Source organism: Tamandua tetradactyla, chromosome 11 (genome assembly GCF_023851605.1).
Source record: "Tamandua tetradactyla isolate mTamTet1 chromosome 11, mTamTet1.pri, whole genome shotgun sequence".
In the NCBI taxonomy this organism is placed as follows: Eukaryota; Metazoa; Chordata; class Mammalia; order Pilosa; family Myrmecophagidae; genus Tamandua; species Tamandua tetradactyla.
Window position 1 is genome coordinate 7,781,893 of NC_135337.1, and position 16,543 is coordinate 7,798,435.

Sequence of the window (16,543 nt, forward strand, 5' to 3'; positions counted from 1 at the left end):
TGCATTTGTGGGTCCAAACAACTCCCAAATTTGGAAAATGAATCCTCCTAACTCTCCATCTCTTAGACTCCATGGTTGTGACAGCTCCTCTCCCCCAGTTTCTTCCCTTGAGCTTGGAGTACCCACTCAGATGCCCAGCTCAGCTCTCTGGAGGCCCACTCCAGCCCCCCGCCACCACCCCCATACCTGTAGGTGACGATGCAAGAGGTAGGCAGTGACTGGGGAGCAGTAGAGGGGACGGGCCCAAGTGCTGGACAGACCCACGGTGTGGTCCGAGTGCATGTGGGACAAGAAAAAGAGCCGCGCGGAACCAGCCCGGCGCAGGCTCCAAAAGTCCACAGCAATGGGCGTATGGGGGATCAGGGCCCCGTTCATGGCCGCGGGGTTGGAGAGTCACCAGTGGGATCTTCACGGGGACTGGGCTGCTGAGTGAGACTTCCCCAACCGCGTCCCGAAAAGAGTCATGTCAGGTTAAGAACAGGGCCAGGAATCCTACGGGAAATCCAACCAGAAGAGGAATAAGTTACTGGAGTGGGCACAGAGAAGGAAGTGAAAGCGTTGGCGGGAGGCTGAGAGTGGGATCCCGGATCGCGGAAGACGCTCGGCACAGCGTCACTCCCACCCGCGCGCGGGAGCCGGGACCAGCCGGGCGCTCAAAGCGCGCGCTTATAGGCGAGACAGGCCGAAGTAGCTGATTTCCGATTGCCCGCAGCAGCTCCACCAGAGAGGGGCGCGTTTGCGCTTAAGGTGAGAGGGTGGCAGAAAGGAGCCCTGAGAGCAGGGTCCGGGCTCCCCTCGGCCGCTGGCTGGGAGAAGGTGAGTGGCAGCTGCTGTGTTTGGACTCTCGACCAGGGGGCGGGACTTCCGGAGAAGGCCGTGCTGGGCTTATCCGTGCTGGCAAGCGCGCGGAAGCGCGAGAAAAGCCGGCGACTTGGAGGTTGGGAGTCGGGCGGAGGGCCTGGAGACTGTGGGAGCTGGAGCGCTATTTGGGCGTTCGGGGTAAGGGCCTGAAGGCCCTATGATCAGGTTAACCGGGGAAAGGGGAAGGTCGAAGACTGAGTGTCCGAAAGCCAGGTTTCCGGCCCTGGAAAGCCCGGGCTGGGGTGGGGTCACGCTCTTATCTTTTCACTAACTGACATTTCCTTTACGCAGGTTCTTACATCAAAGAGCTAGAAACACGGTTTACCTGGGTGGGACCTGTGGGAACTGCTCCGTGACTCTTCCACAAGATGCCGTACCTCGGCTCGGAGGACGTAGTGAAGGAGCTGAAGAAGGCTCTGTGTAACCCTCACATTCAGGCGGATAGGCTGCGCTACCGGAATGTCATCCAACGACTCATTAGGTATCACCCAATCCCTCAAAAGCCCAAATCCCCCACTGCAATCTCTAACCCGAGCCACTCGGAAAGAGGAAATGAACTTTCGTATATGGCCGTTCTAAGATTTGGGTCTCATCCTGCTTTTCGGGAGTGTGAGCTCACTCTCCTTTATGGGACTTCTTTTATTCAGATGGGAGGTTTCACCCCATCACGGGCTTGAACAATTCAGCTTACACCGATGATTCCCGGATCTATAATAGATCTACCGCAGACCTCTTTTCTTAGCTTCAGACCACAAGTCCACGTGGAGATTAAACACATGCTCCAAATAGCACTTACATCCTTCTCGCTTACCTCAACCTGCTCTTCCACTTGTATTTGTGTTGATGAATGTCACCACCCAGTCGACCAAGCCATGAAGAAAAATGGGAGTCAACCTTTATGACACCTAGTCGTTCACTTCTCATGCCATATGGTAGGGATTCATAGTTCTAAATGTCCATTCTCCCTTTTTTATTGGCACTCAGGCCCTCATTACCAAAGCAATTGCAATAGCTTACTGGTAAGGCACCTTGCTCCTTATTTCAGTCAATGTTTTTTTCCAATATGTAAATCTGAACACATTAACTCTGTTGCTCACAGAGGTCTCAAAATTTAGTATGGACAAAAGTCCCTTGAGATGCCTTTTTAAAAAAATTTTTTTTTATTAATGTTAAAAATTTTTTTAAAAATATAACAACAAATGCAAACATTCTTAACTTATGTTCGTTCCGTTCTACATATATAATTCACAATATCATCAAATAGTTGCATATTCATCATCATGATCATTTCTTAGAACATTTGCATCAATTCAGAAAAAGAAATAAAAAGAAAACAAAAAATATTCATACATACCATACCCCTTACCCCTCCCTTTCATTGATCACTAGCATTTCAATCTAAGTTTATTTTAACATTTGTTCCCCCTATTATTTATTTTTATTCCATATGCTTTACTCATCTGTTGATAAGGTAGATAAAAGGAGCATCAGACACATCATTCATTATTCAATCATCATCAAGAAATATGGCTACTGGAACACAGCTCTACATTTTCAGGCAGTTCCCTCCAGCCTCTCCATTACACCTTAACTAAAAAGGTGATGTCTATTTAATGCATAAGAATAACCTCCAGGAAAAACTCTCCACTCTGTTTGGAATCTCTCATCCATTAACACTTTGTCTCATTTGGTTCTTCCCCCTTTCGATCGAGAAGATTTTCTCGATTCCTTGGTACTGAGTCCCAACTCATTCTAGATTTCTGTCCCACGTTGCCTGGGAGGTCCACACCCCTGGGAGTCATGTCCTACATAGACAGGGGGAGGGCAGTGAGTTTGCTTGTCATGTTGGCTGGAGACAGAGGCCACATCTGAGCAACAAAAGAAGTTCTCTTGGGGGTGACTCTTAGGCCTAATTTTAAGTAGGCTTGACCTATCCTTTGTGGGGTTAAGTTTCATATGAACAAACCCGAAGATTGGGGGCTCAGCCTATTGCTTTGGTTGTCTGCACTGTTTATGGGAATATTATGAATTCAACTGGGGGAAGTTGAATTTTCCCCTTAGGGTGCTTTTAAAAAATGTATATTTTTCATCTACTCCAAAGATCTCCAGAGATTCTGAACTTAGTAGGCTCAGGTGGAACCCCGGAATCTGAATTTTTAACAAACATCTCTGCTGATTCTCATAGGAAACCATAGTTTGAGAAATAGTGATCTATGGAATAAAATCAAAACTTACCATAGCACCCAAGGAACACCCTACCTTGAATGTTACCTCAACTTCCTGCCAACTCTCAAAAGAATGTGCCATTCTTGCCCATGTTTACGTGCCTCATAGCATGTATCATCACCTGTCTATTATCTCTGCCTGGTGAGTTCCTGCTTGTTAATTAAAGTATTACTTCCTCCGTGAAGAAAGCCTTCTGACTTGCCAACATTGTGAGACCTCTGGATTCCCACTGCACCTTGTACATTACTTCTATTATAATATTTATCATGTTGCATTGAAATTACTGGTGTTCTTTTCTGCCTCCTTACTACATTTGAATTCCTAGAGGTCTGAGACCATGCCTTCTTCAAGATTATGTGCCCAGAGCATACCCCTGGAATGTAAAAGCTGAATCTCACTGGAATGTACTAAGGGTTCAATAAGTGTTTGTTATTACCAAGACATGTATAAGTAAAACCCTCTCTATTATAGGTTTAATTTTACTTCTTGCCATGTGTTGCAGGCACATGACTCAGGGCTTGGATATGTCGGGTGTTTTCATGGAAATGGTGAAGGCCAGTGCCACTGTTGATATTGTTCAGAAGAAGTTGGTTTATCTGTACATGTGCACATATGCCCCCCTGAAACCAGATCTGGCTCTGCTTGCCATTAATACACTGTGTAAAGACTGCTCGGACCCCAACCCAATGGTGCGAGGGCTGGCTCTGCGGAGCATGTGCAGTCTCAGGTGAGCGCTCTCATTCTCACCCTGTTTCTCAGTGGCTGATGAGTCCAGGAGGTCATGGGACAATTTTTAAATGAAGCTAATTTATTTTTATTTGAGCTTCTTACTATTGGGGAAAACATGTTGTACCCTGACTCAGATTTTTAACTTTTGTTTTGGCTTAATAATTTGTATCATGGTTTTATTACAGGGAGTTTTCCATTTTCAATCTTTGTGAAATAGTCATTGGTTTTGGCTATACATTTGTAACTACAATTGTGTACATATCTTTTTTTGCTGCCTCTGATGCATTATTCCCAGTGAAAAGTCAAATTATGGCTTAACTTTGGAAGAGGCTTTCTTTAATTCTTCATGATCTGATAGATACACATTCAAATAGTTACTAAACCCTCTATTAAGTGTAATAGGTGCTGAATTATGTCAAAACCAGTATTTCAGGATCTGACTGACTAGAATGTATTGCTTAGGATGCCTGGTGTGCAGGAATATATTCAACAGCCTATTCTCAATGGTTTACGGGATAAGGCTTCATATGTCAGAAGGGTGGCAGTCCTGGGCTGTGCCAAGATGCATAATCTTCATGGAGACTCTGAAGTGGGTAAGTCTGAGTGTTATCCATGATGACAGTATTTAGTGATTGAACCTGCAGTATGCATATTTGACTTTGAAAAAAGATTATGTGGCTTGGTAGAAAATAATGTCCCACACTTCTGTACTTATCTTTTTTATTATTATTATTATTATGTATTTTTTGTATGCTGTGCGGTAGGGGTCAAATTTCATTCTTTTTCCATGTGAATATCCCATTATGAAGCACCATTTGTTGAAATTTTTTTTATTTTGGTTTTGGTTCTGTTTTTTTTTGGAGTACATGGGCCACAAATCAAACCTGGGTTCTCCCACATGGCAGGTGAGAATTCTACCACTGAACTCCCCACATACCACCTGTACATATCTTCTTAACTAGGATGCAGGGCTTGGTGTTTTCTGAAATTAGAGAAGTCCTTTCTTGTGGGCCCATGTGAGATCCTTTACATTAGCAAAATTAGACCAGGCCAAGGATGAGGATTTGCTGCCTTGTACTTTGTTATTGCCTCTGTCATTTTCTGTAGCAGAGACGCTCCACTTTGTCTGCTTGGAGTTAGTACTTTAACTCTGTCCTTGTGACTCTGAAATGTTTCTTCTTTCCCTGAGATCTTTGTTCTCTTTTGTAGATGGTGCCCTGGTAAATGAGTTATACAGTTTGCTGCGTGACCAAGATCCAATTGTGGTTGTGAACTGCCTGAGGTCTCTAGAAGAAATTCTGAAGCAGGAAGGAGGTGTTGTCATCAATAAGCCCATCGCACACCATCTCTTAAATCGGTTTGAATGGCCTCAGGGCTCTTTTTATTATGAGATCCTCATCCTGGGGTGATCTTGTTGATGTTTTGAATTAAGGAGAGATTTCTCTACAATAGAAAAGGAAGTGAAACATGACAGTTAACTCCCTCGCATTTCATTGAGTGGAGAGAATTTGCCTTAGTTTCTCATATCTGTGTAGAGAGATAGATGGTCACAGGGTTTAACATCCTCTATAGCCATTATATTCCCCAAACTAAGCCATTTGTGCTGTCTTACAAACTAGAGAATCTGGACCCAGGGTATACTGATCATATCTTTTGCCTTAGATGAGCATGCGTGTGTACTGTAAGTTCATCTCGGAATTTAAAGCCTTTTTGTATAAATATTATATAGTACATAATGATTATTTATAGTAGAGTCTGTTTTTGAGAATTCTCCCTTTGTTATGTTGAACAGCCGACTAGTAAATGGCAATAGCATGAAGAATCCTTATTTTGTTCCTAAAATAGTGCTTCTGTTTCTTTTTTGGATAGGATGCCGAAACTGGACCAATGGGGCCAAGCTGAAGTATTGAACTTTCTGCTGCGATACCAACCTTGCAGTGAGGAGGAGCTGTTTGACATTCTCAATCTGTTGGACAGCTTTCTCAAGAGCAGTAGCCCAGGTGTGGTAATGGGGGCCACCAAACTCTTTCTAATCTTGGCAAAAAACTTCCCCCATGTACAAACTGATGTGCTTGTGCGAGTCAAGGGACCTTTGCTGGCTGCTTGTTCTTCCGAGAGCCGCGAGCTCTGTTTTGCTGCCCTCTGCCATGTGCGCCAGATCTTGCATAGTTTGCCAGGTCACTTTAGCAGCCACTACAAAAAGTTTTTTTGCTCCTACTCGGAGCCCCACTACATCAAGCTGCAAAAGGTGGAGGTGCTGTGTGAGCTGGTGAATGATGAGAACGTGCAGCAGGTGTTAGAGGAGCTACGAGGATACTGTACTGACGTGTCTGCTGACTTTGCACAGGCTGCTATTTTTGCCATAGGTAAGTATCTACTGCTTTTTCTTCTTGAGAGCCTAGACCAGCCAGCTGGAAGTCTGTGATCAAAAGAATTCTAGAGAGCAAGAAGGAATGCATTTTGCTTCAAAGACAAAGTGCCTTGCACCAAAGAAGTGGGTTAGTGACTACAGAAAAGGAGGGAAGGAAGTTTTTGTTTCCTGAGACTGGGCATGTCATATCTCCCAGGATAGAGAACACAAGTATCTTCATTTTAAATTAATCCAAGTTACAACACTTAGAATTTATACTGCTTTTTGTTATTTACTGTCCAAAATATTTTCTGTACTTCATCTTACCACTGTCCCTTGAGGCAGTCAGGGCAAGTGGACATGTATTAGTAACTTCATTTTAAAGATGAAGAAACCTAGGCATAAAAGGGTTATTAACTTGCCAAAAGGTCATGTAGTTCCTGAACTGGGACTAGAACCTAGCACTCCTAACTCAGTCTTTTGTCAATTCACCTGTACTATATTGAGCTTCTACTATGAGGTATGTATTGTGCTGAATACAGCTTAACACAGAATAAATCCTAAATCTATAGATTTTTTTCATACTACTTTGTACAGTTTAAGGCTGAGTGACTCATAAAATGAAAGCAGCTGGGGCACTAAGTTTGGGAGGGCTTCAAGTGAGGAGGAGCAGGGGAGGAAATCTCATATTTGGAATAAAGTATGGTTATTTGTAGGGGCAGAGAAGAGGGAACAAGAAGGAAAGCAGTAATCCTTCAGTCAGGAGACTACTGTCAAGTATTCCCAGTCAGAAGATTCCTGTGTGGGTGTGTTGCAACAAACGGGATGCCTCCTAGCTAGCTGCTTGAAAATGCCTTTGTTACTGAAAGTTTTCAACCCTGTTCAAGTAGGAAATTCTTTTTCCATGAGCTTTAACTTTCTATTGGTTAATTTTTTTTTAATTTTTATTAATAAAACCAATCACCATATAATATGAACATTCTTTTTTTCATTACATAGTTGTATATTCATCATCATGATCATTTGCATCAATTCAGAAAAAGAAGTAAAAAGAAAACAAAAAAAATTCATACATACCATACCCCTTACCCCTCCCTTTCATTGATCACTGGCATTTCAATCTACTAAATTTATTTTAACATTTGTCCCCCTAGTATTTATTTATTTCTAATCCATGTGTTTTACTCATCTGTCCATAATGTAGATAAAAGAAGCATCAGACACAAGGTTTTCACAATCACACAGTTACATTGCAAAAGCTATATCATTATACAATCATCTTCAAGAAGCATGGCTACTGGAATACAGCTGTACATTTTCAGGCAGTTCCCTCAAGCCTCTCTGTTATGCCTTAACTAAAAAGGTGATATCTATTTAATACGTAAGAATAACCTCCAGGATAACCTCTCCACTCTGTTTAGAATCTCTCATCCATTGACACTTTATTTTATCTCATTTCGCTCTTCCTCCTTTCATTCGAGAAGGTTTTCTCAATTCCTTGATGCTGAGTCCCAGCTCATTCTAGGATTTCTGTCCGATGTTGCCAGGAAGGTCCACACCCCTGGGAGTCATGTCCCACATAGACAGGGGGAGGGCAGTGAGTTTACTTGTTGTGTTGGCTGGAGAGAGAGGCCACATCTGAGCTAACAAAAGTAGTTCTCTTGGGGGTGACTCTTAGGCCTAATTTTAAGTAGGCTTAGCCTATCCTTTGCAGGGTTAAGTTTCATATGAACAAACCCCAAGCTTGGGGGCTCAGCCTATTGTTTTGGTTGTCCCCACTGCTTGTGAGAATATCAAGAATTCTCCACTTGGGGAAGTTGAATTTTCCCTGTTTCTCACCATTACCCCAAGGGGCTTTGCAAATACCTTTTCATTCACTGTTAAGTCCTTCTGGGATTTATCGAGGCATCACTCTGGACAAACCTACAAAATGTCATACCCTACTCAAGGTTCCATGTACTTATGGTGTTCAGTTAAGCTGTCCGCATAAGTTATATTAGGAAATGCATCTTCTAGTGGTTAATTTTTAAAAAAGGATTCATTTTCACCAAAATTCCCTTTACAGCAAACTTAGGTTCTTCTTATTTTATCACATAAGGGGTACTTTTTAAAGGTATTTCTGGCCCTCTTTGTCTTTAAATGGTAGGAAATTATTCTAAAATGAGGTATTAGTATTTAACTTGCCAACTTTCTCTGCTTTCCCTTCATCTGCAGGTGGCATTGCTAGGACCTACACAAATCAGTGTGTGCAGATTCTAACAGAGCTGCTGGGACTTCGACAAGAGCACATCACCACAGGTAATGGCTATCTCTGTAGGATTTTTTTTGTGGGGAGGGGGGTGCAGGGAATGCATGGGCCAGGAATCCTAACCCAGGTCTCCTGCATGGTGGACGAGAATTCTACCAGTGAACTACCCTTGCACCCCCTGTATTACTTTTTTTTTTTTTTACATGGACAGGCACCAGGAATTGAACCCGGGTCCTCTGGCATGGCAGGCGAGCATTCTTGCCTGCTGAGCCACCATGGCCCACCCTGTAGGATTTTTATCAAGTTCCTGACCTATAGCAGTTGCTTAAAAAATATTTATTGACAAATAAATCATGTGACTTTTTAAACCTTCCTTCCCTCATCATCTCTTCTTGTCAGAGAAGAAAGATCTGTTAGCATAGAGAGTCTTCAGGCTCTCCCATGAGTCTACAGAGGCTATACTGTAGATAATTAAGGGCACTACAATGAACTTGCTTGTTATTTCCCCACGTTTAACCCCTCTTGCTTTATGGTAGTCCCCTATAGGCAGTGTTTTCCAAGGCTGGAACTAGAGTGTGTCAAGCAAGGTACCTACAATGCAGAATTTAAGGAAGCACTCACTCAGGTTAATGCAAGTTCTAACCCTTGAATGTCTCTTTAAATTTGGCACCCTAGGCACCTTACTTGCCTCATCTTAGATCCTAACCCTGGTGGCTCCATTTATACTCTCTTCAGAGTATCATTCACCAACAACAGCACTACCCCGTATTTGCCCAGACCTTCACAGTTTCTAGAATACTGTCCCATGTATTAGCTCACTTATCCTCACAGCAATCCATTAAGGGCAACATTCAGTTAAGGAATTATTGTCCATGTCAGAAAATTCCCAGATAATCATTGACTCTTCCCCAGAAATCTAATCTTAGTATATGACTGTTCTTACGAATCCTTTCTGCATAGAGGCTCTGACCTTGTGCTCTGTGTCCTGGTCTGTGTTGCAGTGGTGGTTCAGACTTTCCGTGACCTGGTTTGGTTGTGTCCTCAGTGTACCGAAGCTGTGTGTCAGGCCCTGCCTGGCTGTGAGGACAACATTCAAGACAGTGAGGTAGAGATTGTAATCCTCCTTTACTTCTAGGCAGAAGAGGAATGCCTGGGACTCTGCCCACTGAAATGGAATCTCATTTTCTTTACCCAGTGTGTGAAGAGGAAATTGAAAATTGACTTGCTACCTCACTTGTCTTTTGGATGTAGATGGGGTATAATTTTATAAAAACATTAGGATTTATTTGTGGTTTTTATTATAAATACTTTGATACCATTGTTCTCTTAAACAGTTTTGCATCAGAGGTTTAGATCATGGAGTTTTCTGCTGAAATGAGAGTCATCTGTGGAATTTTTACAAAGATTTGGGCTTCACCCAGGTCTACTGACCTAAATCTTCAGGGGTAGGGGACCTAGACACATACATTTCTAAGAAGCTTCACAAATGACTGTAGTGTGTGCTCTAAGTTAATAGCCATTTTCATGAAGTAATTTAGAGAAACTTTCAGTAGCTTTCATTGAAACTTTAAACCCTGAGTTGGGGCAGACCCCAAAGCTGAGGAAAGCCTTATTGTTTAACATAGTTTATAAGAGTCTTAAGACTCTCTCTAGTTTAATTCCCCTTTTCATGTGTTGAAATTCCATTCCCTTTTGTTGTAGCCTTGTAGGGGAAATCGATACTGTGTAATTTTAAGTAAATAAAAGATTATACCTTTTCTGCTGGTAATAGGGAAAAAGCAAAACTAGCAATTGTCCCCTGCCTCCTGTGTTCTGGGTGGCCAAGCATTGAGCACCTGTTCTTATGCCTTCACTCTCTAGGGGAAGCAGGCACTTATTTGGCTACTTGGGGTACATGGAGAAAGAATTCCCAATGCTCCTTATGTGTTGGAGGACTTTGTAGAGAATGTGAAGTCAGAGACATTTCCAGCTGTTAAGATGGAGCTACTCACTGCCCTGATGCGCCTTTTCCTCTTAAGACCTGCTGAGTGCCAAGACATGCTGGGGCGTTTGTTATATTACTGCATAGGTAGGTGCTGCAGAAAGAAATAGTATTTGTCCTGGCCCATAGTGGGAATTCTGGGAGCTTTTATTTGGTGAGTCATGTCTATAACCTGAGAAGAAAATGTTAATGTTTTCTAGGGTTTTCTCTCTCCTTTTTTTCTCCTTTTATAGTTGGCACAGGGGTAGTAGGAGAATGTTACTGTTTTTAACTAATTCTGTTGTCTTACTCAGAGGAAGAAAAGAATATGGCGGTACGGGACCGAGGTCTCTTCTATTATCGCCTCCTCCTAGCTGGCATTGATAAAGTTAAGCAGATTCTGTGTAGCCCTAAGTCTGACCCTTCTCTTGGACTTTTGGAAGACCAGGCAGAAAGACCTGTGAATAACTGGGCCTCAGACTTCAACACACTGGTAGCAGTGTATGGCAAAACCCAGTGGGCAACCATTTCTAAGCTACAGGCGACAGAATGTTGTGGCCCAGAGCTTCCTAAGGCCGCATCCTTTGCCACATCAGGTAAAAATAGCCCTTACTTCACATCTTGTCATGACAAATTTTTATCTTCTGTAATGGCTGGTGAAAGTAGAGGGCCTTAGCTTAAATCCCAGACTGGTGCCTAATTTGAACAAGAAAGTAGTTTATCATTGGTTATTTAAGCCACTTTTATCTAAAGGTAAAAATCACATCCTATACTTTTGAGGATTTAGATAAAAAAGCATGTAGCTCCTATTGGATTAAGAACATTTCTTACTCAAGCTTTCTGACTCTTTTAGGACCCCTGATTCCTGAAGAGAACAAGGAGATTGTACAAGAACTCTCTGATTCTGAAGCCTTTGTGCTAGTCCCTAACCGTCAGCTTACTGCTGAGTATTTTGAGAAAACTTGGCTTAGCCTCAAAGTTGCTCACCAGCAAGTGTTGCCTTGGCAGGGAGCAGTCCATCCTGATACCTTCCAGATGGCCCTGCAGGTCGTGAACATCCAGACAATTGCCATGAGCAGGCCTGGGGCTCAGCCATGGAAAGCCTACCTCAGTGCTCAGGATGATACAGGTTGTCTGTTCTTAACTGAACTGCTATTGGAGCCTGAGAACTCGGAAATGCAGATCTCTGTGAAACAAAGTGAGGCGAGGGCTGAGACACTGAACAATTTTATTTCTGTATTAGAAACTGTGATTGGAACAATTGGGGACATAAAATCATAACAGATTCTGGCTGCTTATCTTGAATAAGATGAAGAGCAATTAGAGTTTTTATTAGCACAGCTTGTAAGTCCAGGTAATATCAGATGCAAAGGAGAATGGGAAATCTAGGAATCAGTATGCTTATGTTTTCTTTCCAAAGACCGTTGACTTTTCCATGGCAATATTATAAAGGTTAATGTTAATGAAGGGGTATTGTGGTTTGGGGATGGAATGAGGGTAGGATTTAGATTATTTTCTAATCAATTTTAGGGATTGTTTTACTAATTAAAGATGTCTGACATCTCAGAAAACTGATTCCCATTTTTGGGGGGCATCTGTCCTTCTTTGGATTATGTTAGTAAATTCCTGACTGTTCTTATATTTCCAATCATGCTTTTGAAGCCAGAGTCCAAAGTCCTTTATGATCTGTATTCTGCTTACCTCTGTGTCATGTCTCACCACTCCCCAAAACACCTTTATTCTGGCGAAAGCATACTGCTTGCAGTTCCCTGAATACATCAGGCTTTCTCACGTCTGCACCTTGGCACCTGCTTTTGTTTCTTGCCTAGAGCATTTCCTCACTCCCATATCTTTAAGTAAATCCCAATCTATCCTTCAGTGTTCACTCCGTAATGAACTCCTCAGGAAGTTTTCTGTGGCTCTCATTGCCTTCATTAGAGGGCTCCTTCAAGTTGTCAGAGCAGCCAGTGCATACTTCTCACAGTACTTGTCATTGTTTATTTTCTTGTTGCTCCTCCTCACTTTTAATTTTATTTATACCTAAACATATTTTACACATTGAGACAACTTATGGCAAGAACAGATGTAATAGAATCATGGTAAAATATAAATAATATGAGAGACTCCATAACAGGGAAAATGAAAACACCAGTTAAGACCAACTAGGGCAGGGATGGGTAAGTACACAAATGTTCATGCTGTGAGGGCCCACACAGTTGGTATAATTGCGCTTCACATTTGATTCTGTAAGTGATTTGGCAGTTGTAGTGAAGAGAAACAGTCAGTTATATAATTAACATCAGTAGGGAAGAAACATTCCAATTCTAATTTCTAAAAGAAATTTCCATGTAGTTTCACTTAGCTGTACAAGATTCCTATGGAAAATTAATGATGTGTTCACATGAATTTCTTACTGAGTTCTTCAATGAAAGCAGAAGGCATAGCTTTAACGTGAAGCTCAGTAAAGGTATTTCTTCAAGGGCTTAAAATAACACGATCCAAGTCTATAGGCTTTATTGTCCAGCTTAATTCAAGCACTTCTGCTACCTGGATATACAAATGGACTACATATCCTTCAGATAATTTTTCACCCAGCATTTCTATCAACTAAGTCTTAGTAGGAGTAGATAACACAGTACTGAATTTTCTGGTAAAAACCTGGGTTTTATGAGCTGTTTATTAAAGGATCTTCCCCATTAGACAATTTCTGAGGACAGTGATTGTCTTTCCTTCTGTCTCCACAGTGCCTGACACATAGTCATTACTCAGTAAATATTTACTGAATGAATGACTGTAAATAATTAGATTTTGATGGTGTTTTGTATTTGGTGTTTGAAGGGTGTTTTGTTACATTGTGTCAACTATATAGAAAATCATGAAATTATATCTAGACCAGGGTTTCTCAACTATTAACATTCGGGACCAGATAATTCTTTGTTGTGTGGGGTAGGGAGGCTTTCCTTTTTATTGTAGGATGATTGGTAGAAGCATCCCTGGCCTGTACTCACTAGAGGCCAGTGGATGCCCCAGTTATGACAATTCAAAATGTCTCTGGACAATGTCGAATGTCGAAAATTGCCTGGGGGACAAAATCGCCTCCAGTTGAGAACCAGTCTATTCCATTGTTGTAGTTTGCTAGCTGCCGGAATGCAATATACCAGAAACGGAACAGCTTTTTTTTAATTTTATTTTTTTGAATACCAAAAATCAACAAACAAACGCAAACATTCCTATTTTGATCATTCCGTTCTACATATATAATCAGTAATTCACAATAGCATCACATGGTTGCATATTCATCATCATGATCATTTCTTGGAACATTTGCATCTATTCAGAAAAAGAAATAAAACGAAAACAGAAAAAAAATTTATACATACCATATCCCTTACCCCTCTTTCATTGATCACTAGCATTTCAAACTAAATTTATTTTAACATTTGTTCCCCCTATTATTTATTTTTATTCCGTATGTTCTTCTCATCTGTTGACAAGGTAGATAAAAGGAGCATCAGACACAAGGTTTCACAGTCACACAGTCACATTGTGAAAGCTATATCATTATATAATCATCTTCAAGAAACATGGCTACTGGAACACAGCTCTACATTTTCAGGCAGTTCCCTCCAGCCTCTCCATTACATCTTGAATAACAAGGTGATATCTACTTAATGCATAAGAATAACCTCCAGAATAACCTCTCGACTCTGTTTGGAATCTCTCAGCCATTGACACTTTATTTTGTCTCATTTCACTCTTCCCCCCTTTGGTCGAGAAGGTTTTCTCAATCCCTTGATGCTGAGTCTCAGCTCATTCTAGTGTTTTTCTGAATCCCTTGATGCTGAGTCTCAGCTCATTCTAGGATTTCTGTCCCACATTGCCAGGAAGGTCCACACCCCTGCGAATCATGTGCCCCATAGACAGGGGAAGGGTGGTGAGTTTGCCTGTTGTGTTGGCTGGAGAGAGGCCACATCTGAGCAACAAAAGACGTTCTCTTGGGGGTGACTCTTAGGCCTAATTTTAATTAGGCTTGACCTATCCTTTGTAGGGTTAAGTTTCATATGAACAAACCTAAGACTGGGGGCTCAGTCTATAGCTTGGGTTGTCCACACTGCTTTTGAGAATATCAAGAATTCAACTTGGGGAAGTTGAATTTTCCCCGCAGAACAGCTTTTTAAAAGGGGAATTTAATAAGTTGATAGTTTACAGTTCTAAGGCTGAGAAAATATCCCAATTAAAACAAGTCTATAGATATGTCCAATCAAAGGCATCCAGGAAAAGATACCTTGGTTCAACAAGGCTGATGTTCAGGCTTTATCTGTTAAGTGAGAAGGCACATGGCGAACACAGTCAGTTTCTCTCTGATCTGGAAGGGTACATGGTGGACACGGCATCATCTGCTAGCTTCTTTCCTGGCTTCCTATTTCATGAAGCTCCCCAGGAGACATTTTCCTTCTTCATCTCTAAAAACCGCTGGCTGGTGGACTCTGCTTCTCATGGCTATGTCGTTCTGCTCTGCTCTCTCTGAATCTCCTTCATTCTCCAAAATGTTTCCTCTGTCAGCATATGGCGAGCATGGCATCATCTGCTAGCTTTCTCTCCTGGTTTCCTGTTCCATGAAGCTCCCCAAGAGGCATTTTCCTTCATCTCCAAAGCACTGGCTGTTGGACTCTCTGCTTCATGGTGCTGCAGCATTCTCTGCTGTCTCTGAACCTCTTCTCTAAAATATTTCCTCTTTTATAGGACTCCAGAAACTTTCAAGACCCACCCAGATGGGTGGAGACATGTCATCACCTAATCCAGTTTAACAACCACTGTTGATTAAATCACATCTCCAGGGAAATGATCTGATTACAGTTCCAAACATACAGTATTGAATAGGGATTATTTTGCCTTTACAAAATGGGATTTTGATTAAAACATGGCTTTTCTAGGGTCTATACATCCTTTCAAACCAGCACATCCATGGACTCAGGAGGAAGATCAGAACAGCTTCAGAATTGCTATTCCCATATTTTTATTTGTTCTGTTAAACTATGAATGTTTAATTAGGTACTAAGAGAGATAAAATTGAAGTGTGAAATGCTGCTAATTCGAAGTGTTACAAGGGAGCAGGATGCAGGTGGTGGAAATTTAGTAAATTAATTTTTTAAAATGAAATATTATAACTGAAATGTCAACCTAAAGAAAATTACGTATGGCTCAGCAATTGAATAAAGAATGCTACTAAAGGTGATCCCAATTATTGGATCTTTTTTAGAAGATTAAGTTCTACTTGGTTGCTTTTCAATAATGTAAGAGACATAGAAGAATATGACATTGCTTTTGGAAAATGTAATTTAGAAATGACCCCAATAAAAAATTGTTTTAACTTTAGCTTGGCTTCACTAATTTATATGCAAAATGAACAAAGCTTAAGTATACCATGAAGTTAATTCTTTAATATTCCTCCCTCCCTAAGAGCCCTCTCTGCAGCCATGGGATTTGATGATATAAGTGGATGCTTTATCTTTTAAAATCCACGTGGATAGTTGATCCTGTGCTTTTAGAACAATTGCCTTTTAATGTCTGAGTTAGGCAGTAGCATGTAACACATGTAATAAGTGTGCACAAATGACAGTGGTACTTTGGAACATTGCAAAGGCAATTATTTTTATGATTCCTAACCTTAATTTTATTGGCAAGGACCAGTGACTATTATATGCTTCCCATCACCTTCCACCCTTTCCCCTCCCCTTCTGATTGAGAATTCTAATCATTTTGTCTTTTTCTCATTATTGTATATCGGGCATTTGGGGCAGGGGAGACAACATGTATTCTAAGTTATAGTCTCCATATTGAGGATCTCATTATCTGCAAACCTGTTACAGATGATGAGATCCTGGACTTTGAGCCAGTGATGTAATGAAACAAGGCTTTGGGGGAAGGGGTATAAATTGTTGTGGCCAGAGAGCAGCAAGAGAAGCAGTGATAGTGAAAAATTCCTAGTCTCATCACTTTTCAGTAATAATTAGGAACACAATATTAGGATCACAAGGGTGATGGTATGTGGGTTGGGGGAAAGGGGTAGTTTGGGGAGATGTTACATTGAAGGTCCAAAGAGAAGTAAACAAAGGAGGAAAACTGATCTCACATTGCCCACAAGAGTGTAGTTTATTTATATAGCCTT

General features: G+C 41.4%; 2 protein-coding genes across 20 annotated transcripts in view; one reads left to right on the forward strand and one right to left on the reverse strand.

The window, feature by feature from the left end:
• The window catches only part of DCLRE1B (DNA cross-link repair 1B), a 139,486-nt gene that overhangs the window by 11,361 nt on the left and 111,582 nt on the right, over positions 1 to 16,543 (reverse strand). For 13 of the 14 annotated variants that reach the window (XM_077119840.1, XM_077119846.1, XM_077119852.1 and 10 more), the window contains one exon: positions 187 to 492. In XM_077119840.1, the coding sequence (XP_076975955.1) occupies positions 187 to 375 (189 nt within the window). In that variant the 5' untranslated portion in view covers positions 376 to 492. Of the gene's footprint in view, positions 1 to 186; positions 493 to 4,582; positions 5,260 to 16,543 lie in introns of those variants that run through there. The other variant, XR_013159204.1, reaches the window with a different exon arrangement.
• AP4B1 (adaptor related protein complex 4 subunit beta 1) lies at positions 697 to 15,750 on the forward strand. Of its 6 annotated transcripts, none has more exons than XM_077119836.1 (11): positions 697 to 816; positions 1,153 to 1,342; positions 3,590 to 3,814; positions 4,279 to 4,409; positions 5,026 to 5,173; positions 5,686 to 6,182; positions 8,381 to 8,464; positions 9,416 to 9,519; positions 10,275 to 10,482; positions 10,689 to 10,970; positions 11,228 to 15,750. In XM_077119836.1, the coding sequence occupies exons 2-11, from the start codon at positions 1,230 to 1,232 to the stop codon at positions 11,653 to 11,655; spliced, it is 2,220 nt and encodes a 739-aa protein (XP_076975951.1). In that variant the 5' UTR covers positions 697 to 816; positions 1,153 to 1,229; the 3' UTR covers positions 11,656 to 15,750. The 6 variants fall into 6 exon arrangements, with proteins under 6 accessions (XP_076975951.1, XP_076975948.1, XP_076975953.1 ...); XM_077119833.1 differs by lacking the exon at positions 697 to 816 and adding an exon at positions 858 to 1,074; XM_077119838.1 differs by lacking the exon at positions 697 to 816 and adding an exon at positions 858 to 1,074 and having other exon boundaries at positions 5,686 to 5,816.

Bases quoted from the DNA above. Each gene is read 5' to 3' on its own strand.
- AP4B1 (XM_077119836.1), top strand. From the start codon at position 1,230: ATGCCGTACCTCGGCTCGGAGGACGTAGTGAAGGAGCTGAAGAAGGCT. The intron at 8,465-9,415 runs GTAATGGCTATC...TCTGTGTTGCAG, and splicing joins ACAAGAGCACATCACCACAG to TGGTGGTTCAGACTTTCCGT. The intron at 9,520-10,274 runs GTAGAGATTGTA...TTCACTCTCTAG, and splicing joins ACAACATTCAAGACAGTGAG to GGGAAGCAGGCACTTATTTG.